The sequence below is a fragment of the Doryrhamphus excisus genome, linkage group LG12 (genome assembly GCF_037039965.1).
Source record: "Doryrhamphus excisus strain RoL-2023G ecotype Guam linkage group LG12, RoL_Dexc_Guam_v1.1, whole genome shotgun sequence".
In the NCBI taxonomy this organism is placed as follows: Eukaryota; Metazoa; Chordata; class Actinopteri; order Syngnathiformes; family Syngnathidae; genus Doryrhamphus; species Doryrhamphus excisus.
In genome coordinates this window covers 19,582,761-19,598,428 of record NC_136368.1, presented here as the reverse complement: position 1 = coordinate 19,598,428, position 15,668 = coordinate 19,582,761, and the positions used below count along the sequence as shown (strand labels likewise).

At 39.8% G+C, this 15,668-nt stretch overlaps 1 protein-coding gene across 1 annotated transcript in view; it reads left to right on the top strand.

Moving 5' to 3' along the window:
- hs6st3b (heparan sulfate 6-O-sulfotransferase 3b) overlaps window positions 1-11,327 on the top strand; it is a 59,450-nt gene extending 48,123 nt beyond the window's left edge. Inside the window, exon 2 of the mRNA XM_058082718.2 lies at window positions 10,517-11,327. Within this exon, the coding sequence (XP_057938701.2) occupies window positions 10,517-11,258 (742 nt within the window). The 3' untranslated portion in view covers window positions 11,259-11,327. The remainder of the gene's footprint in view (window positions 1-10,516) is intronic.
- Window positions 11,328-15,668: the final 4,341 nt, after the last annotated feature.

Sequence of the window (15,668 nt, the reverse complement as noted above, 5' to 3'; positions counted from 1 at the left end):
TCTTACGGCAAAGCGCTTCCATCCTCAGAAATCTACTGCGACCAAATAAAATAATCAGCTCATAGTCGTCTGTTCTCAGAGGAAGTTTCATTTTACAGCTGCCGGAGAAAGAAAGAAATAACCTTAAAAAAAAAAGTGTTCCGGCAGAGAATGAAATCTTTTATTGCATATTAGTCAGTACTTGTCCACAGTATGGAGGTGCCAAGGACAAACTATGTCACAGTCTTGCTGCTTATCTTTCATATTGTTTAAAAAAAAACATCTGGCTGTTTTTTAAAAAAAGTTATATTCAAGGACTTCCATTGACGAATACAGCGAAGAAAATCATAAGAATTTTGCTCATTATCCACAATCCTTATGTGAAACATGAATACAGATTTTTTTTGTGTGTCAGCTAACATTGCATGTCATTGGGACGTACCTATTTTGACTACTTAAAAAAAACTGTAACTACATTTTATCATTTTATATCCATGCTATGATCAAATATTTCAGTATTGAACAAAGCAAAACTTCTTTGATTAGAAGTAATTCAAACAGACCGTTTTCGCAGGAAGCACGAAATCCAAACAAATACAGCTGAATAGGTGCAGATTCCGGAAGAACTAGAAAGCTTTCTGTACTGCTCTATTGGAAACCACAATGTATGGTCATATGCATTATTTAAAAAAAACAAAAAACAAAACTGTATTATGGAAAGCAGGAAGTGAACAAATGTAACAGTTACTGATTGTAAAAGTAAACTGTATTACGGAAAGCAGGAAGTGAACAAATGTAACAGTTACTGATTGTAAAATTAAACTGTATTATGGAAAAGCAGGAAGTGAACAAATGTAACAGTTACTGATTGTAAAAGTAATATGTATTATGAAAGCAGGAAGTGAACAAATGTAACAGTTACTGATTGTAAAATTAAACTGTATTATGGAAAAGCAGGGAGTGAACAAATGTAACAGTCACTGATTGTAAAAGTAAACTGTATTATGGAAAGCAGGAAGTGAACAAATGTAACAGTCACTGATTGTAAAAGTAAACTGTATTATGGAAAGCAGGAAGTGAACAAATGTAACAGTCACTGATTGTAAAAGTAAACTGTATTATGGAAAGCAGGAAGTGAACAAATGTAACAATCACAGATTTTAACGTAAACTGTATTATGGAAAGCAGGAAGTGAACAAATGTAACAGTCACTGATTGCAAAAGTAAACTGTATTATGGAAAGCAGGAAGTGAACAAATGTAACAGTCACTGATTGTAAAAGTAAACTGTATTATGGAAAGCAGGAAGTGAACAAATGTAACAATCACAGATTTTAACGTAAACTGTATTATGGAAAGCAGGAAGTGAACAAAATGTAACAGTCACTGATTGTAAAAGTAAACTGTATTATGGAAAGCAGGAAGTGAACAAATGTAACAGTCACTGATTGTAAAAGTAAACTGTATTATGGAAAGCAGGAAGTGAACAAATGTAACAATCACAGATTTTAACGTAAACTGTATTATGGAAAGCAGGAAGTGAACAAATGTAACAATCACAGATTTTAACGTAAACTGTATTATGGAAAGCAGGAAGTGAACAAATGTAACAGTTACTGATTGTAAAATTAAACTGTATTATGGAAAAGCAGGGAGTGAACAAATGTAACAGTCACTGATTGTTAAAGTAAACTGTATTATGGAAAGCAGGAAGTGAACAAATGTAACAGTCACTGATTGTAAAAGTAAACTGTATTATGGAAAGCAGGAAGTGAACAAATGTAACAATCACAGATTTTAACGTAAACTGTATTATGGAAAGCAGGAAGTGAACAAATGTAACAGTCACTGATTGTAAAAGTAAACTGTATTATGGAAAGCAGGAAGTGAACAAATGTAACAGTTACTGATTGTAAAATTAAACTGTATTATGGAAAAGCAGGAAGTGAACAAATGTAACAGTCACTGATTGTAAAAGTAAACTGTATTATAGAAAGCAGGAAGTGAACAAATGTAACAGTCACTGATTGTAAAAGTAAACTGTATTATGGAAAGCAGGAAGTGAACAAATGTAACAATCACAGATTTTAACGTAAACTGTATTATGGAAAGCAGGAAGTGAACAAATGTAACAGTCACTGATTGTAAAAGTAAACTGTATTATGGAAAGCAGGAAGTGAACAAATATAACAGTCACTGATTGTAAAAGTAAACTGTATTATGGAAAGCAGGAAGTGAACAAATGTAACAATCACAGATTTTAACGTAAACTGTATTATGGAAAGCAGGAAGTGAACAAATGTAACAGTCACTGATTGTAAAAGTAAACTGTATTATGGAAAGCAGGAAGTGAACAAATGTAACAGTTACTGATTGTAAAATTAAACTGTATTATGGAAAAGCAGGAAGTGAACAAATGTAACAGTCACTGATTGTAAAAGTAAACTGTATTATAGAAAGCAGGAAGTGAACAAATGTAACAGTTACTGATTGTAAAAGTAAACTCATTCATTCATTCATTCATTCATTTTCTACTGTACCAGGTGGAGGGGTAGGATTTAATAAGCTTTGCTTCTTCCTACTCCTTTTGGACATGTGGAACTGGGAACTGATTATGTGATGCATTCAATTGTAATCTGACGCATGTTCAAATGAAATTAAACCATTACCATGACCAACTCAAAACATGGGGCCGAATAGTGAGCATAATAGGTCAATAGGTATTTATTGGTAATTATTGATGTTGGTGCCTAATAAGAACCCATCATCCTTGATTTAAGTTGTGGGAAAATATTATTTTTAGTTTAAGATCTATGCAAAACATGACAGGAAAATAGTTCGGTCCACGTTATTTTGCATACCCACAGCTGAGAGTTCCATCAGTTGTCACGGCTAATATGCTTGTCATCACATTACACGCACCGGCGCCGATGTAACTGTCAAATCACAGAGAGCGGGAGGCAAATTGGGTTCATTACATTTTAACTATTTTCCACCGGAGACCAGAGTGCGCCGCTCGGTTTCACCATCACGTGGTTGTGAGCGTGAATCCTAATGCCTGGGCTCACGGCGGGCAGGGTGCCAAGCCCGGGAACATTTGGTGGCTCTACTTGACATTCATAGTCTGCAGTGGCTTTCATTTGCGCAAAAATCACCACATATGACAGCAATTTAGCTCCCTCATTAAAAAGACATAACTGCCTGTGATCCTTAATGGCATTTCACAGTGAAAGATTGAGCCTTTGGTGTTTTTTAAGATTGCATCTTCGGAAATTGTTCCGTGCGTGGAAGCAGAACGGGTGGTGTGGGTTCTGTCTCACAGCCAGCAGCTTCAATCTCTGTTTTTTTTCAATATACTGTACATTCATTGATAACGTTTTATGTGGTTGAATATGGACAAAAATGGAAAACTAGAATAAAGACAAATATTAGAAAAATAAAGTCATAATAGTGGTTAGCGAGGAGGCCTCGCAGCTAGGAGACCAGGGTTCAATTCCACCCTCGGCCATCTCTGTGTGGATTTTGCATGTTCTCCCCGTGCATGTTTTCTCCGGGTACTCCGGTTTCCTCCCACATTCCAAAAAACATGCTAGGTTAATTAGCCATAATAGTATATTTTAGAAGCTTTTTGTGAAATCTAAACTGGTACATAAGGAAGATGATAAAAACAACCTGCGTATTTAATCCAGCAGATTTGAAATATCTGAGTTCTATCGTCAAGTTCATTCATTTATTCATTCATTGGGCAGCCAATCACAGGGCACATATAGACAAACAACCATTCACACTCACATTCATACCTATGGACAATTTGGAGTCGCTAATTAACCTAGCATGTTTTTGGAATGTGGGAGGAAACCGGAGTACCCGGAGAAAACCCACGCATGCACGGGGAGAACATGCAAACTCCACACAGAAGATGGCCGAGGGTGGAATTGAACTCGGGTCTCCTAGCTGTGAGGTCTGTGCGCTAACCACTCTACTTCCGTGCAACAGAGGCATCATTCATTTATTAATTTTCTACCGCTTGTCCTCACGAGGGTGGCGGGGTTGCTGGAGCCTATCCCAGCTGTGTTCGGGCGAGAGGCGGGGTACATCCTGGACTGGTGGCCAGCCAATCACAGGACACATATAGACAAACAACCATTCACACTCACATTCATACCTATGGACAATTTGGAGTCGCTAATTAACCTAGCATGTTTTTGGAATGTGGGAGGAAACCGGAGAAAACCCGCAAATGCACAGGGAGAACATGCGAACTCCACACAGAGATGGCCGAGGGTGGAATTGAACTCGGGTCTCCTAGCTGTGAGGTCTGTGCGCTAACCACTCGACCGCCGTGCAACCCAGAAACGGGACATTCATTCATTCATTCATTCATTTTCTACCGCTTTTTCATGCAAACTCCACACAGAGATGGGATTGAACTCTGGTCTCCTAGCTGCGAGGTCTGTGCGCTAACCACTTGTCCACCATGCAGCCCAGAAAAGGGTACATTCAACCCAAAAATCTGACAAAGAAAATGAAAAAAAAAGCATTTTTCAGAGTTTTTCAACCACCACTGAGAAATTCTTCGTCATTTCAATCGGTGCCCTAAAACGCTCCGACTATAATCATGCGGCGTTCCCGACTGGTGTGCTTCGACTATGAGCATGTTGGGTTTGTGTGGGTTGTTCCTGCAGGTGTTTCAAGGCTTTTTATCAGATTCATCCAGCACTTACTCTTGCTTGAAACCTCACTTGAACATCTCTCTGGTGAGAAGATGTCCTTGGCTTGTGAGAGCGATGGCGTTATTCAGGATGCACGGTCTCTGCGGTGCATCTCTACATCTCCGCTCCGTCCCGTTCCTCCCAGACAGATAAGAATAAGACTGCAGACATGCATTATTTGTAACCGATACCATCCCTTAATGGCGTCTGCGATCCCCCTGGCAGCCCATAATGGACCGTTTTTGAGATTCTCTGCATCTTGTTCGGGTGTTTTGATGGTGACGGAATGGGGACAAGGGATGTCACCTGGGAGGGAACTTGAAGAACGATGGGACCTTTCATTTAGTTGTCGGGACGCTGCCATCACTAGCACATCACACAGCGTGCAAACAGAGAGTGCTTGTAAGCGGGAGAAGATAACAACAGGAGGGGGAAATTGTCCTTCAAAGGAGAAACATCTCATTCTTCATTGCAGAAAATAAAAGGGAAGACACACAGCTGAAGAAATACTGCACGGATCGTTCATCAAAGCAGCCTAAGCGTTGCTGACATCAATAATCAAAAAATGTGGTAACTACACTGAGAGATTGATGGGTGGCGCCTGAACGCATCGTATGTGGGGCAAAGTTTCTGGGTTCTTCCAAAAAAAAAATCTATCAGGATTTTAGATGTAGTTGAAGTCAAACTCAATCACACATGATTCAAAACGGAAAAATGGATATGGATATACGACTATCTACGTTGTTGAGTTCCGGTTTGAGGCCTGACCTGTGTTCGAAACTCGTTCGAAAATTCGATATTTTCGGGGATATACGTACAGCGACACCAATATTAATAAAATCTTCAAACTTACCAAAATTTGACTATAAGTTGCTCCACACTGAGTGATTAGCAGGTCTCACAGCTAGGAAACCCGAGTTCGATTCCCTCCTGGGGCATCTCTGTGTGGAGTTTGCATGTTCTCCCCGTGCATGCGTGGGTTTTCTCCGGGTACTCCGGTTTCCTCCCACATTCCAAAAACATGCTAGGTCAATTAGCGACTCCAAATTGTGAGTGTGAATGGTTGTTTGTCTATATGTGCCCTGTGATTGGCTGGCCACCAGTCCAGGGTGTACCCCGCCTCTCGCCCCAAGACAGCTGGGATAGGCTCCAGCACCCCCGTGACTTTCATGAGGAAAAGTGGTAGAAAATGAATAAAGTCTGAGTTCACAACTTGAATGGGCGAGTGATTAATATGCAGGCCTCACAGCTAGGAGACCTGAGTTCGATTCCCTCCTGGGGCATCTCTGTGTGGAGTTTGCATGTTCTCCCCGTGCATGTGTGGGTTTTCTCCGGGTACTCCGGTTTCCTCCCACATTCCAAAAACATGCTAGGTTAATTGGTCCATTCATAGGTATGGTCTATATATATAGGTTTAGTGTGAATGGTTGTTTGTCTATATGTGCCCTGTGATTGGCTACAGCTGGGATAGGCTCCAGCACCCCCCGCAGCCCTCGTGAGGATAAGTGGTAGAAAATGAATGAATGAATGTTTTGTGATTGGCTGGCCACTAATCCAGGGTGTAGCCCGCCTCTCGCCCGAAGACAGCTGGGATAGGCTCCAGCACCCCCGCGACCCTTGTGAGGAAAAGCGGTAGAAAATGAATGAATGAATGAAGAACTTGACGATAGAACTCAGATATTTAAAATCTGCTGGATTGAATACGCAGGTTGTTTTTATAATCTGCTTTATGTACCAGTTTAGATTTCACAAAAAGCTTCTAAAATATACTATTACAGAGCAACAATTTGTCAAAGCAACTATTGTATTAGTTATGCAAACTCACAAGAGTTCCTTTTAACCAAACTTCAAGTTGATTCGTCAGGTAACTACAGAGTCTAAGGTTTCAGGTCTAAGGTCCAGGTTGGCATCCTGACCAGATTGTTGTACAGCCAATGATTGGACCGTCAAAAGTCCCTGCTATCTGCTGCCACCAAACCCACTCTGGTGAGCTCATTTGAGGAGGGATCCATGATGCCTCTTCCACCAGACGCTAGCCATCATGCCCCAAATCGATGCCAGCATCTAGCCGAGAGAAACCTTGGACCATATATCGTTTTGGGTGGCCCTACCAGGAGCATAAAGACCTTAGATATCTTAGCTTCTCGGGTCATCGGGACTTGCAAAATCTCCCACCCAGATAAGGCGGCATAGCTCAGAGAGGAGTTTCCTTCTTTGTGACATCTTAATTACGACGATAAAATAGTAACTTTAATTAACAGCTCACAGTAAAATCGAGAATAAAGTCCATGTAAATTGGGAAACGTATCAGATTTGGGTGCAAGAGAGGACTCTACATTTGCATAGCCAATCAATGTGAAGTAATTAGCGTCTCATAGCCTCCAAAAGCTCTCATTTGACCCCAAATGTTTTTTTGTTTTTTTTTATACAAGGACACATTTTGAACATTAATTTAGCAGCTTTGATTGCAGTTTTTATTTTTTTTTTTTTTTTAGCATTTATCCAATTAATTGTCTGAACTGAAGCTGAGTATATTGGGCTGGGCTTTATGTATTATTGACCCAAGTCTCGGATCTTTTGGTGCAGTTTACTTTACATCAGAGGTCTCAAACATGCGGCCCGTGGGCCAAATGTGGCCTGCAGGACGCTACTTTGAGGCCCCCGCCTTGATATGAAAGTTTAATGTTAGTGCGGCCCGCGCAAGTTTGATATGGATGCTGTATGGTATCATGTACCCAGAAAAAATTATTACGTTTGATTAATGTTCATGTTAAAGGTTAAATAACTGTTAATAGTTATCCTCCCTATCCGTGTGGAAGTGGTAGGTTTTTGGCTATTTAAGTTTAAAGGAAATAACTTGAAGGCTACTGTTTAGTACGTTTGATTAATGTTCATGTTAAAGGTTAAATAACTGTTCATAGTTATCCTCCCTATCCGTGTGGAAGTGGTAGGTTTTTGGCTATTTAAGTTTAAAGGAAATAACTTGAAGGCTACTGTTTAGTACGTTTGATTAATGTTCATGTTAAAGGTTAAATAACTGTTCATAGTTATCCTCCCGGCGGCACGGTGGTCTAGTGGTTAGCACGCAGACCTCACAGCTAAGAGACCAGGGTTCAATTCCCACCTCTTCCCTACCCTCCGGGTACTCCGGTTTCCTCCCACATTCCAAAAACATGCTAGGTTAATTGGTGACTCCAAATTGTCCATAGGTATGAATGTGAGTGTGAATGGTTGTTTGTCTATATGTGCCCTGTGATTGGCTGGCGACCAGTCCAAGGTGTACCCCTCCTCTCGCCCGAAGACAGCTGGGATAGGCTCCAGCAACCCCCGCGACCCTCGTGAGGAAAAAGCGGTAGAAAATGAATGAATGAATGAGTTATCCTCCCTATCCGTGTGGAAGTGGTATGTTTTTGGCTATTTAAGTTTAAAGGAAATAACTCGAAGGCTACCGTTTAGGTCGCTAGCTCTCTAGTTTGCGAGTTAGCATGTGTCTCAAGACCCTGCAGTTGCGCAATATGTTGTAAATAAAAAGAGTATAAATGTGACTATAGTCGTGTTTTGTCATGTCTACAGGGCTCTAATAATGCTTTGTTCATTTTAATCTGAAAAAAATAATTTGTCTACCCACCAACTATATGTGGTTTCTTAAGTTTTTATTATTTGCCTTTTTATTATTATTATTATATTTATTTATTGCTGATTGATTTTCTTTATTCTTGATTTGTTTATTTATTTTTCATCTTATTTTGTGTAGAAAAATAAAAATTAAGATATTTGATAACAGTGGAATGTTTTATCAGAGCTTTTATTGTAGAAAATCGAAACCAAAGCAAAGTTTATTAATTTTTCTGTTTTTAATAAATGTGTTGTTTTTTTTTTGTTTTTTTTTGAAAACCTGATTCGGCCCAGTCTCGCCCAGACCCTAGCTCCAGTGGCCCCCCAAGTAAATTGAGTTTGAGACCCCTGCTTTACGTGAACGAAGCGCTGTCACTCTTCCGAGCTTTTACAGAGAATACGAAAGAAACCCTAAAAGAAGACGGAGGAAGTTTAACAGTCGTCTGTGTCACTCACACACAAAAGACGCTGATGCATGTTGACAGTGACGGCGCGCACAAGTGACCTTTGGGCTATCGAGTGCACTCAAACAACACCCCCCCCCTCCTCTCTGCATGCGTTTCATGTCCCAGAGACAAGCTGATGTGCAGCCGGACAACTTTAGAGAGCAAGTGACAGGAATCACCTGCTGTCGGCAATCCTTTCGCTTCACTCACCTTCTCATTAAAGAGGGGGGAAGAAAATGTGACATTCAAGTTGGAGCAGGAAAAAGGTATGGACAACAAATAGGGGGGGGGGTAAATTCAGACTCACTGTTGTTTCTGTTGCACGGTGGTTGAGTGGTTAGCGGGCAGGCCTCACAGCTAGGGGACCCGAGTTCAATTCCACCCTCGGCCATCTCTGTGTGGAGTTTTCTCCAGGTACTCCGGTTTCCTCCCACATTCCAAAAACATGCTAGGTTAATTAGCGACTCCAAATTGTCCATAGGTATGAATGTGAGTGTGAATGGTTGTTTGTCTATATGTGCCCTGTGATTGGCTGGCCACCAGTCCAGGGTGTATTCCACCTATTGCCTGAAGACAGCAGGGATAGGCTCCAGCACCCCCTGCCACCCTCGTGAGGATAAGCGGTAGAAAATGAATGAATGTTGCCTCAGTTGCACGGTGTTCGAGTGGTTAGCGCACAGGGCTCACAGCTAGGAGACCCAAGTTCAATTCCACCCTCTGCAATATCTGTGGCCCGTACCCCGTGCATGCGCGGGTTTTCTCCGGGTACTCCGGTTTCCTCCCACATTCCAAAAACATGCTAGGTTAATTAGCGACTCCAAATTGTCCTTAGGTATGAATGTGAGTGTGAATGGTTGTTTGTCTATATGTGCCCTGTGATTGGCTGGCTGGCCACCAGTCCAGGGTGTACTCCACCTATCACCCAACAGCTGGGATAGGCTGCAGCACCCCCGCCACCCTCGAGAGGATATGCTTAAGAAAATGTTGCCTCAGTTGCACGGCAGTCGAGTGGTTAGTGTGCAGGCTTCACAGCTAGGAGACCCAAGTTCAATTCCACCCTCGGCCATCTCTGTGTGGAGTTTGCATGTTCTCCCCGTGCATGCGTGGGTTTTCTCCGGTTTCCTCCCACATTCCAAAAACATGCTAGGTTAATTAGCGACTCCAAATTGTCCATAGGTATGAATGTGAGTGTGAATGGTTGTTTGTCTATATGTGCCCTGTGATTGGCTGGCGACCCCTCTAGGGTGTATTCCACACTGGAATGTCTTGGAACTTGGAACTATTTTGCCGATGTGACAATTTCCTGATTTCTTTCCACTTTCCTCCAAAGCGTCAATCACGATCGACCAGTCGATCTTTGGGACTGATCATATTCCTACATTTAGTGGAGGGACTTTTCAAGGTGGACTTCATGGTTTCTTCCACCATGAGGGTTCTTCTGTTGGTGATATTTGTGTCGAGATCCTGGGAACTGGGATCTCGGTATCTGAGGTTGGGTTGCAGGGGCAGCAGCAGTCCAGATTTTCCGTCTTTGGCCAGGTTAGTCCAAGGCTTTCCCAGTCTCTGTAACGTGTCCTGGGTTTTCAGTAAGGCCTCCAAACGGTTGGATGTGCCCGGAACACCTCACCATGGAGGCTTCCAGGAGGCTTCCTGGACTTTTAATACGGAGGAGCAGCAGTTCTGTTCTGAGTTTCTGTTCTGTTCCGAGGAACGTCTGGTCTTGAATGGCATGTCTGACAGAACATTTGTTTTGTTGTGGCTGCAGGAACTTCTACTACATCACCATGCTTCGCGACCCGGTCTCCCGCTACCTGAGCGAGTGGAAGCACGTCCAGCGAGGCGCCACATGGAAAACCGCCTTACACATGTGCGACGGACGCTCGCCCACACAAGACGAGCTACCCACCTGCTACAACGGAGAAGACTGGTCCGGCGTCACTCTCACGGAGTTCATGAATTGTCCGTCCAACCTGGCCAACAACCGTCAGGTGCGAATGCTCTCCGACCTGAGCCTGGTGGGCTGCTACAACCTGTCGTCCATGAACGAGACCCAGCGCAACCACATCCTTCTCAGCAGCGCCATGAGCAACCTGAAGAACATGGCCTTCTACGGTCTGACCGAGTTCCAGCGTAAAACCCAGTACCTGTTTGAGCGGACGTTCAGCCTGCGCTTCATCTCGCCCTTCACGCAGATCAACAGCACGCGAGCTGCCAACGTGGACCTGAGCGAAACTGTTCGCAGACGCATCGAGGACCTCAACTACCTGGACGTGCAGCTCTACGAATACGCCAAGGATCTGTTCCTGCAGCGTTTCCAGTTCAGCCGCCAAAAGGAGCACCAGGAGGTGCGCTTGAAGCGGCGCGAGGAGAGGCGCTGGATGCGCGAGCAGCAAGCCAAACGTAGAGGAGGAGCGTATAAAAGCGGGCGGGAGGAATTCGAGAAGACGTCTGACAGTGACTTTCAAAGCACCACTGAGGACTACACGAGTCAAGTCGCTCGCTGGTGATGCCAACCAGGAAGTGGTTCGGACTCAAACATGCCGTCGTTCCGTTCCGTCACCTGTTCCTCAAGCTTTTAGCGTGTATTTTTGTCTTACTTTTCAAAAAGTGTACAGCAGCTCTGCCTCGAGCTGCCCTTTTTTTGGTGTCTTAACATCTTCTGATGTTCTTCATGGGTTCCTATCATGTCATGGCTGCCTTGGTTATTCCTATGCGATGATTGGACGGCTTTAAAAGAACATAAAACAACAATCAGAAGCTGATGAATGTCATCTTAATAGCACATGATCCATTTTGAAAATGTACACGTCGAAGGTTGCATGCCACATGTTCACACTTATACAGCTGTCAATCATTTATTTCACGCCAACGTGCATGAATACTGACTCTTGTAGTGTTTTTAGTTGCAATGCACTTTTTTACGTTCACACGTGCAATACATTACTAGAGAGGAAAAACAGTGGAACCTCTAAAGTCCAACGCCATAGAAATAATGTACATAGTACTGTTAAATTTATATTCATTCATTTTCTACCGCTTATCCTCACGAGGGTCGCACATATATATATATATTTTTTTTATTTTTATTTTTATTTTTATTTTTATTTTTATTTTTATTTTTATTTTTATTTTTATTTTTATTTTTATCTTTATCTTTATTTTTATTTTTATTTTTATTTTTATTTTTATTTTTATTTTTATTTTTATTTTTATTTTTATTTGTTTGAGGAAAATACATTTTACAATTATACTTATTTTCTCATTAGAACTTTATTTTTATTTATATTTATACAGTATAATAATATAAATAAAATAATATAATATTCATTAATTCATTCATTTTCTACCGCTTTTTCCTCACGAGGGTCGCAGGGGGTGCTGGAGCCTATCCCAGCTGTCTTCAGGCGAGAGGCGGGGTACACCCTGGACTGATGGCCAGCCAATCACAGGGCACATATAGACAAACAACCATTCACACTCACATTCATACCTATGGACAATTTGGAGTCGCTAATTAACCTAGCATGTTTTTGGAATGTGAGAGGAAACCGGAGTACCCAGGAGGGAATCGAACTTGGGTCTTCTAGCTGTGAGGCCTGCATGCTAATCACTCGACCAAGCTAAGCTAAGTACCAATTAACCTAGCATAGCATTAAGATAAACCCATGCATGCACGGGGAGGACATGCAAACTCTACACAGAGATGGTTGAGGGTGGAATCGAACTCGGGTCTCCTAGCTGTGTGGCCTGCGCGTTAACCACTCGTCCACCGTGCAGGCCATTATATTACAACTTTTTAGAAACAATTTTGAAAATTTAATCTCTCGGAAGAGATTATTTTTCCTTGTTTATTTTTCTATTGCTTTTGACAAGAATAAATTTGACTTGATTTTACTTATTTTCTCATTAGAAATTTATTTTTATTTTTATTTATATAATATAAATAAACTAATATAATAAATAAAATACAAATAAATAAATAAAAATACAAATAAATAAATAAAATAAAATAATATAATATTTTTATATATATTTAACTTTATTCCCAAAACTGTTTTACACATCACAGTCTAGGAACAAAACCTGAGGACCTTTACCTGCATTTTTTTTTTTTTGTTGATGTTGTTAAAATATTTGCATAGATGACTTTATTAGCCGGAAAGATTAAAACGCAAATTGTAAAAAAACAAACAACTGGGAAATTACAAAAAAAAAATCTTATTTCTTAGCTGCTGGATAATAAAAAAAAAACTATGACTGCTTGCTAACTTGATAACAACCTTTGAGATATTCTTTTTTCCCAGCATGTTTCTTGTCTTTCCAGGTCAGTGGTGTGTATGTGTGTGTGTGTGTGTGTGTGTGTGTGACAGGAAGAAAAGCTCTGACTCACTTAAGAGTTAAAAGCAGTTATGCGCCACCTGTTGGTGGAAATATGCGAACCGTACATAGAAGCCGACTTGTCCGACTTGACTGTTTTCTCTGGGAAAAATGCAGTTTTATTTTTGTCACAAAGATTAAAACAAAATAACAAATTTTCTTCTTCTTTGCTAACCTACATGTTCCTGGGAGGTGCGTCTCTTTACTAAAATACAGCTCACCTTGCGGGATTTTCACAATAATTTTATTTCCTGTTCTATGGCTATCATCACTTTTTTGTGCCATTACATATATCCTGGTGTATGGACGCCACCAGACTGCCTAATATAAAGTAAAAGATGTTGAAATGTTTGATTTGGGACTTGAGGGTGTATTCTATGAGCATCAGTTTGACTTTGGAGGTTCCACTGTGTTTAAAAATGACGGATAGAATGAATGAGAATGAGTCGATGTTGCAGACGAACATGAAAATCGAGCCTCGGCTGCTTAGAATATAAAACTGTCTACCATATGTCATGTCATGTTATCATCGTGACAACACGTGAAGATGAAAAAGAGCATGGTTCTTTTTTTTTTTTGTCATCTTTTATGCATCTCCTCTCATATTCCCTCGAAGGCCAACCAACATTTATCACTCTCGCTAATTGTTTTTTTTTTTTTTTTTTTTTTTTTTACGCCCCTTAGGAAATACCTCAGCACCTTTTATTTATTCTTATTTATTTTTTCTGGGCTTTTTATTCATTGATGATGCAAACACAGTTGAAATAAATGCTGTGTGACAAGCAGCAGGAGTGAGAGAATGACAGATGGCACCAGCGCCATATGAGCAGTATACAGTACATGCTATATACTATGTGCTATACTCCGTTACTTACACTATACTGATACCCACAGTCTGTCATTGTCATGGCTATGGGATTTGCTTATTGCATTATATCAAAGCCTGTGGCCTATAAGTGTGTATGTGAGAGAGAGAGAGAGAGAATTATTGATGATGTAATGACCCATGTGTTTATTTACCCCCCTCATTTAAACTAGGGATGGGCATTTTACTAGTTTTTTTTTTAAACAATTAAAAAATAATAATTTATTGTTTTTCAACCTTTGTTCTATTTATTACCATTAACAGCAATATTTGTTTTGTCTGTATCAATTTAAATAACAAGTGAAGTGTATTTTATCTACTACTGTTTTAATTGTATTTGACAAATTTCAAATTACATTTAAATTTCCTACAAATAAAAAATATATAATTTATTATTTAATCATTTGTAATTTATGTAAAAAAATAATTTATTGTAATATAATACATGTATTTAAAAAATTGTAATTTATTTAAATTATTTTTATTGATTAGAATCGCATAAATTCATTATTCAATAATTTTTCATTTATTTAAATTATATTTTACTATTATTTATTTGATCATTTGTAATTTATTTAAATATTTTTTATTTATTGTAATCTAATTAATTAATTATTTAATCATTTATTTTTTAAAAATTTAGTTAATACTAGGGATGTTCGATAATTATCGGCCGATCAGAATAAAAATGTGATATCGGTTGATATTAGTATCATATTTGTTCCCGATCATTAATTATTATTTTTTAAAATGCTGTATCGAACATATGTGTTCATTCCACCACAGGAGATATGTCATGTTACACATATCGATATCAGTATCGGTTGATATCAGTATCAGAAATTGAGAGTTTTTTTGGCATAAAAGCCAATATCGGACATCCCTTGTTAATACTAATATATATTAATTTGTAGTCACGTAAAATATAAATAAAATAAAGTAATTTAAAGTCAAATTGTATATATGTTATGATTTTTTTATTGCAATTATTTTTATATAATTTTGGCTGTAGGCATTAATGAATGTCATGCTGTCTATAGTCAGCAATTTATTGGAGACTGACTGAACAGCGCCTCTGCTGGTTGCAGAAGGTAGTGCAGTCCATTCGGCCTCAATTGTAGATCTCATTATGCCCATCCCTGGTACAAACTATTCATTTTTTTCCCCCAAAGCCGTGAGTATCAACACAAAGTGTAAATAATATGAAAACAATGTCACTGCCATTCCAAGCTGTATGCCCTTTTTTTGTGCTTTGTTTGTATTTATTACTATCATTTGCGATTATTGAATGGCTTTGCCTGATGGGAAAATGTCTCACCAACACATGAAGGGGTTGAGTAAAAGACAATCTTTCTCCTGTGTAACCATTTCTGTACATGTAAAAAAAATGTCTTGTGGTCAAATGAATTGCCTTTTTCGGCGTGTGACATTTAATCTGCCATTTTTCATTGTCAGATCTGAAGAAAAAAAAAAACAAAACATGGACTTATGCTTAGAAGAAATAAATGCATTGAATGCCGACGACGGTGGTGGTTTGTGTTGCAGTTTCTTTTCTCCGTCAGTTGAGTTGATAGAAATGATCTAAGATGTTTGCACATGTTTTTTTTCTGCTGTTACATTTAAAAAAAAAGAAGCTTCTGGCTCCCCTCAGGTTGTGCAGTACGGATGACTAGTT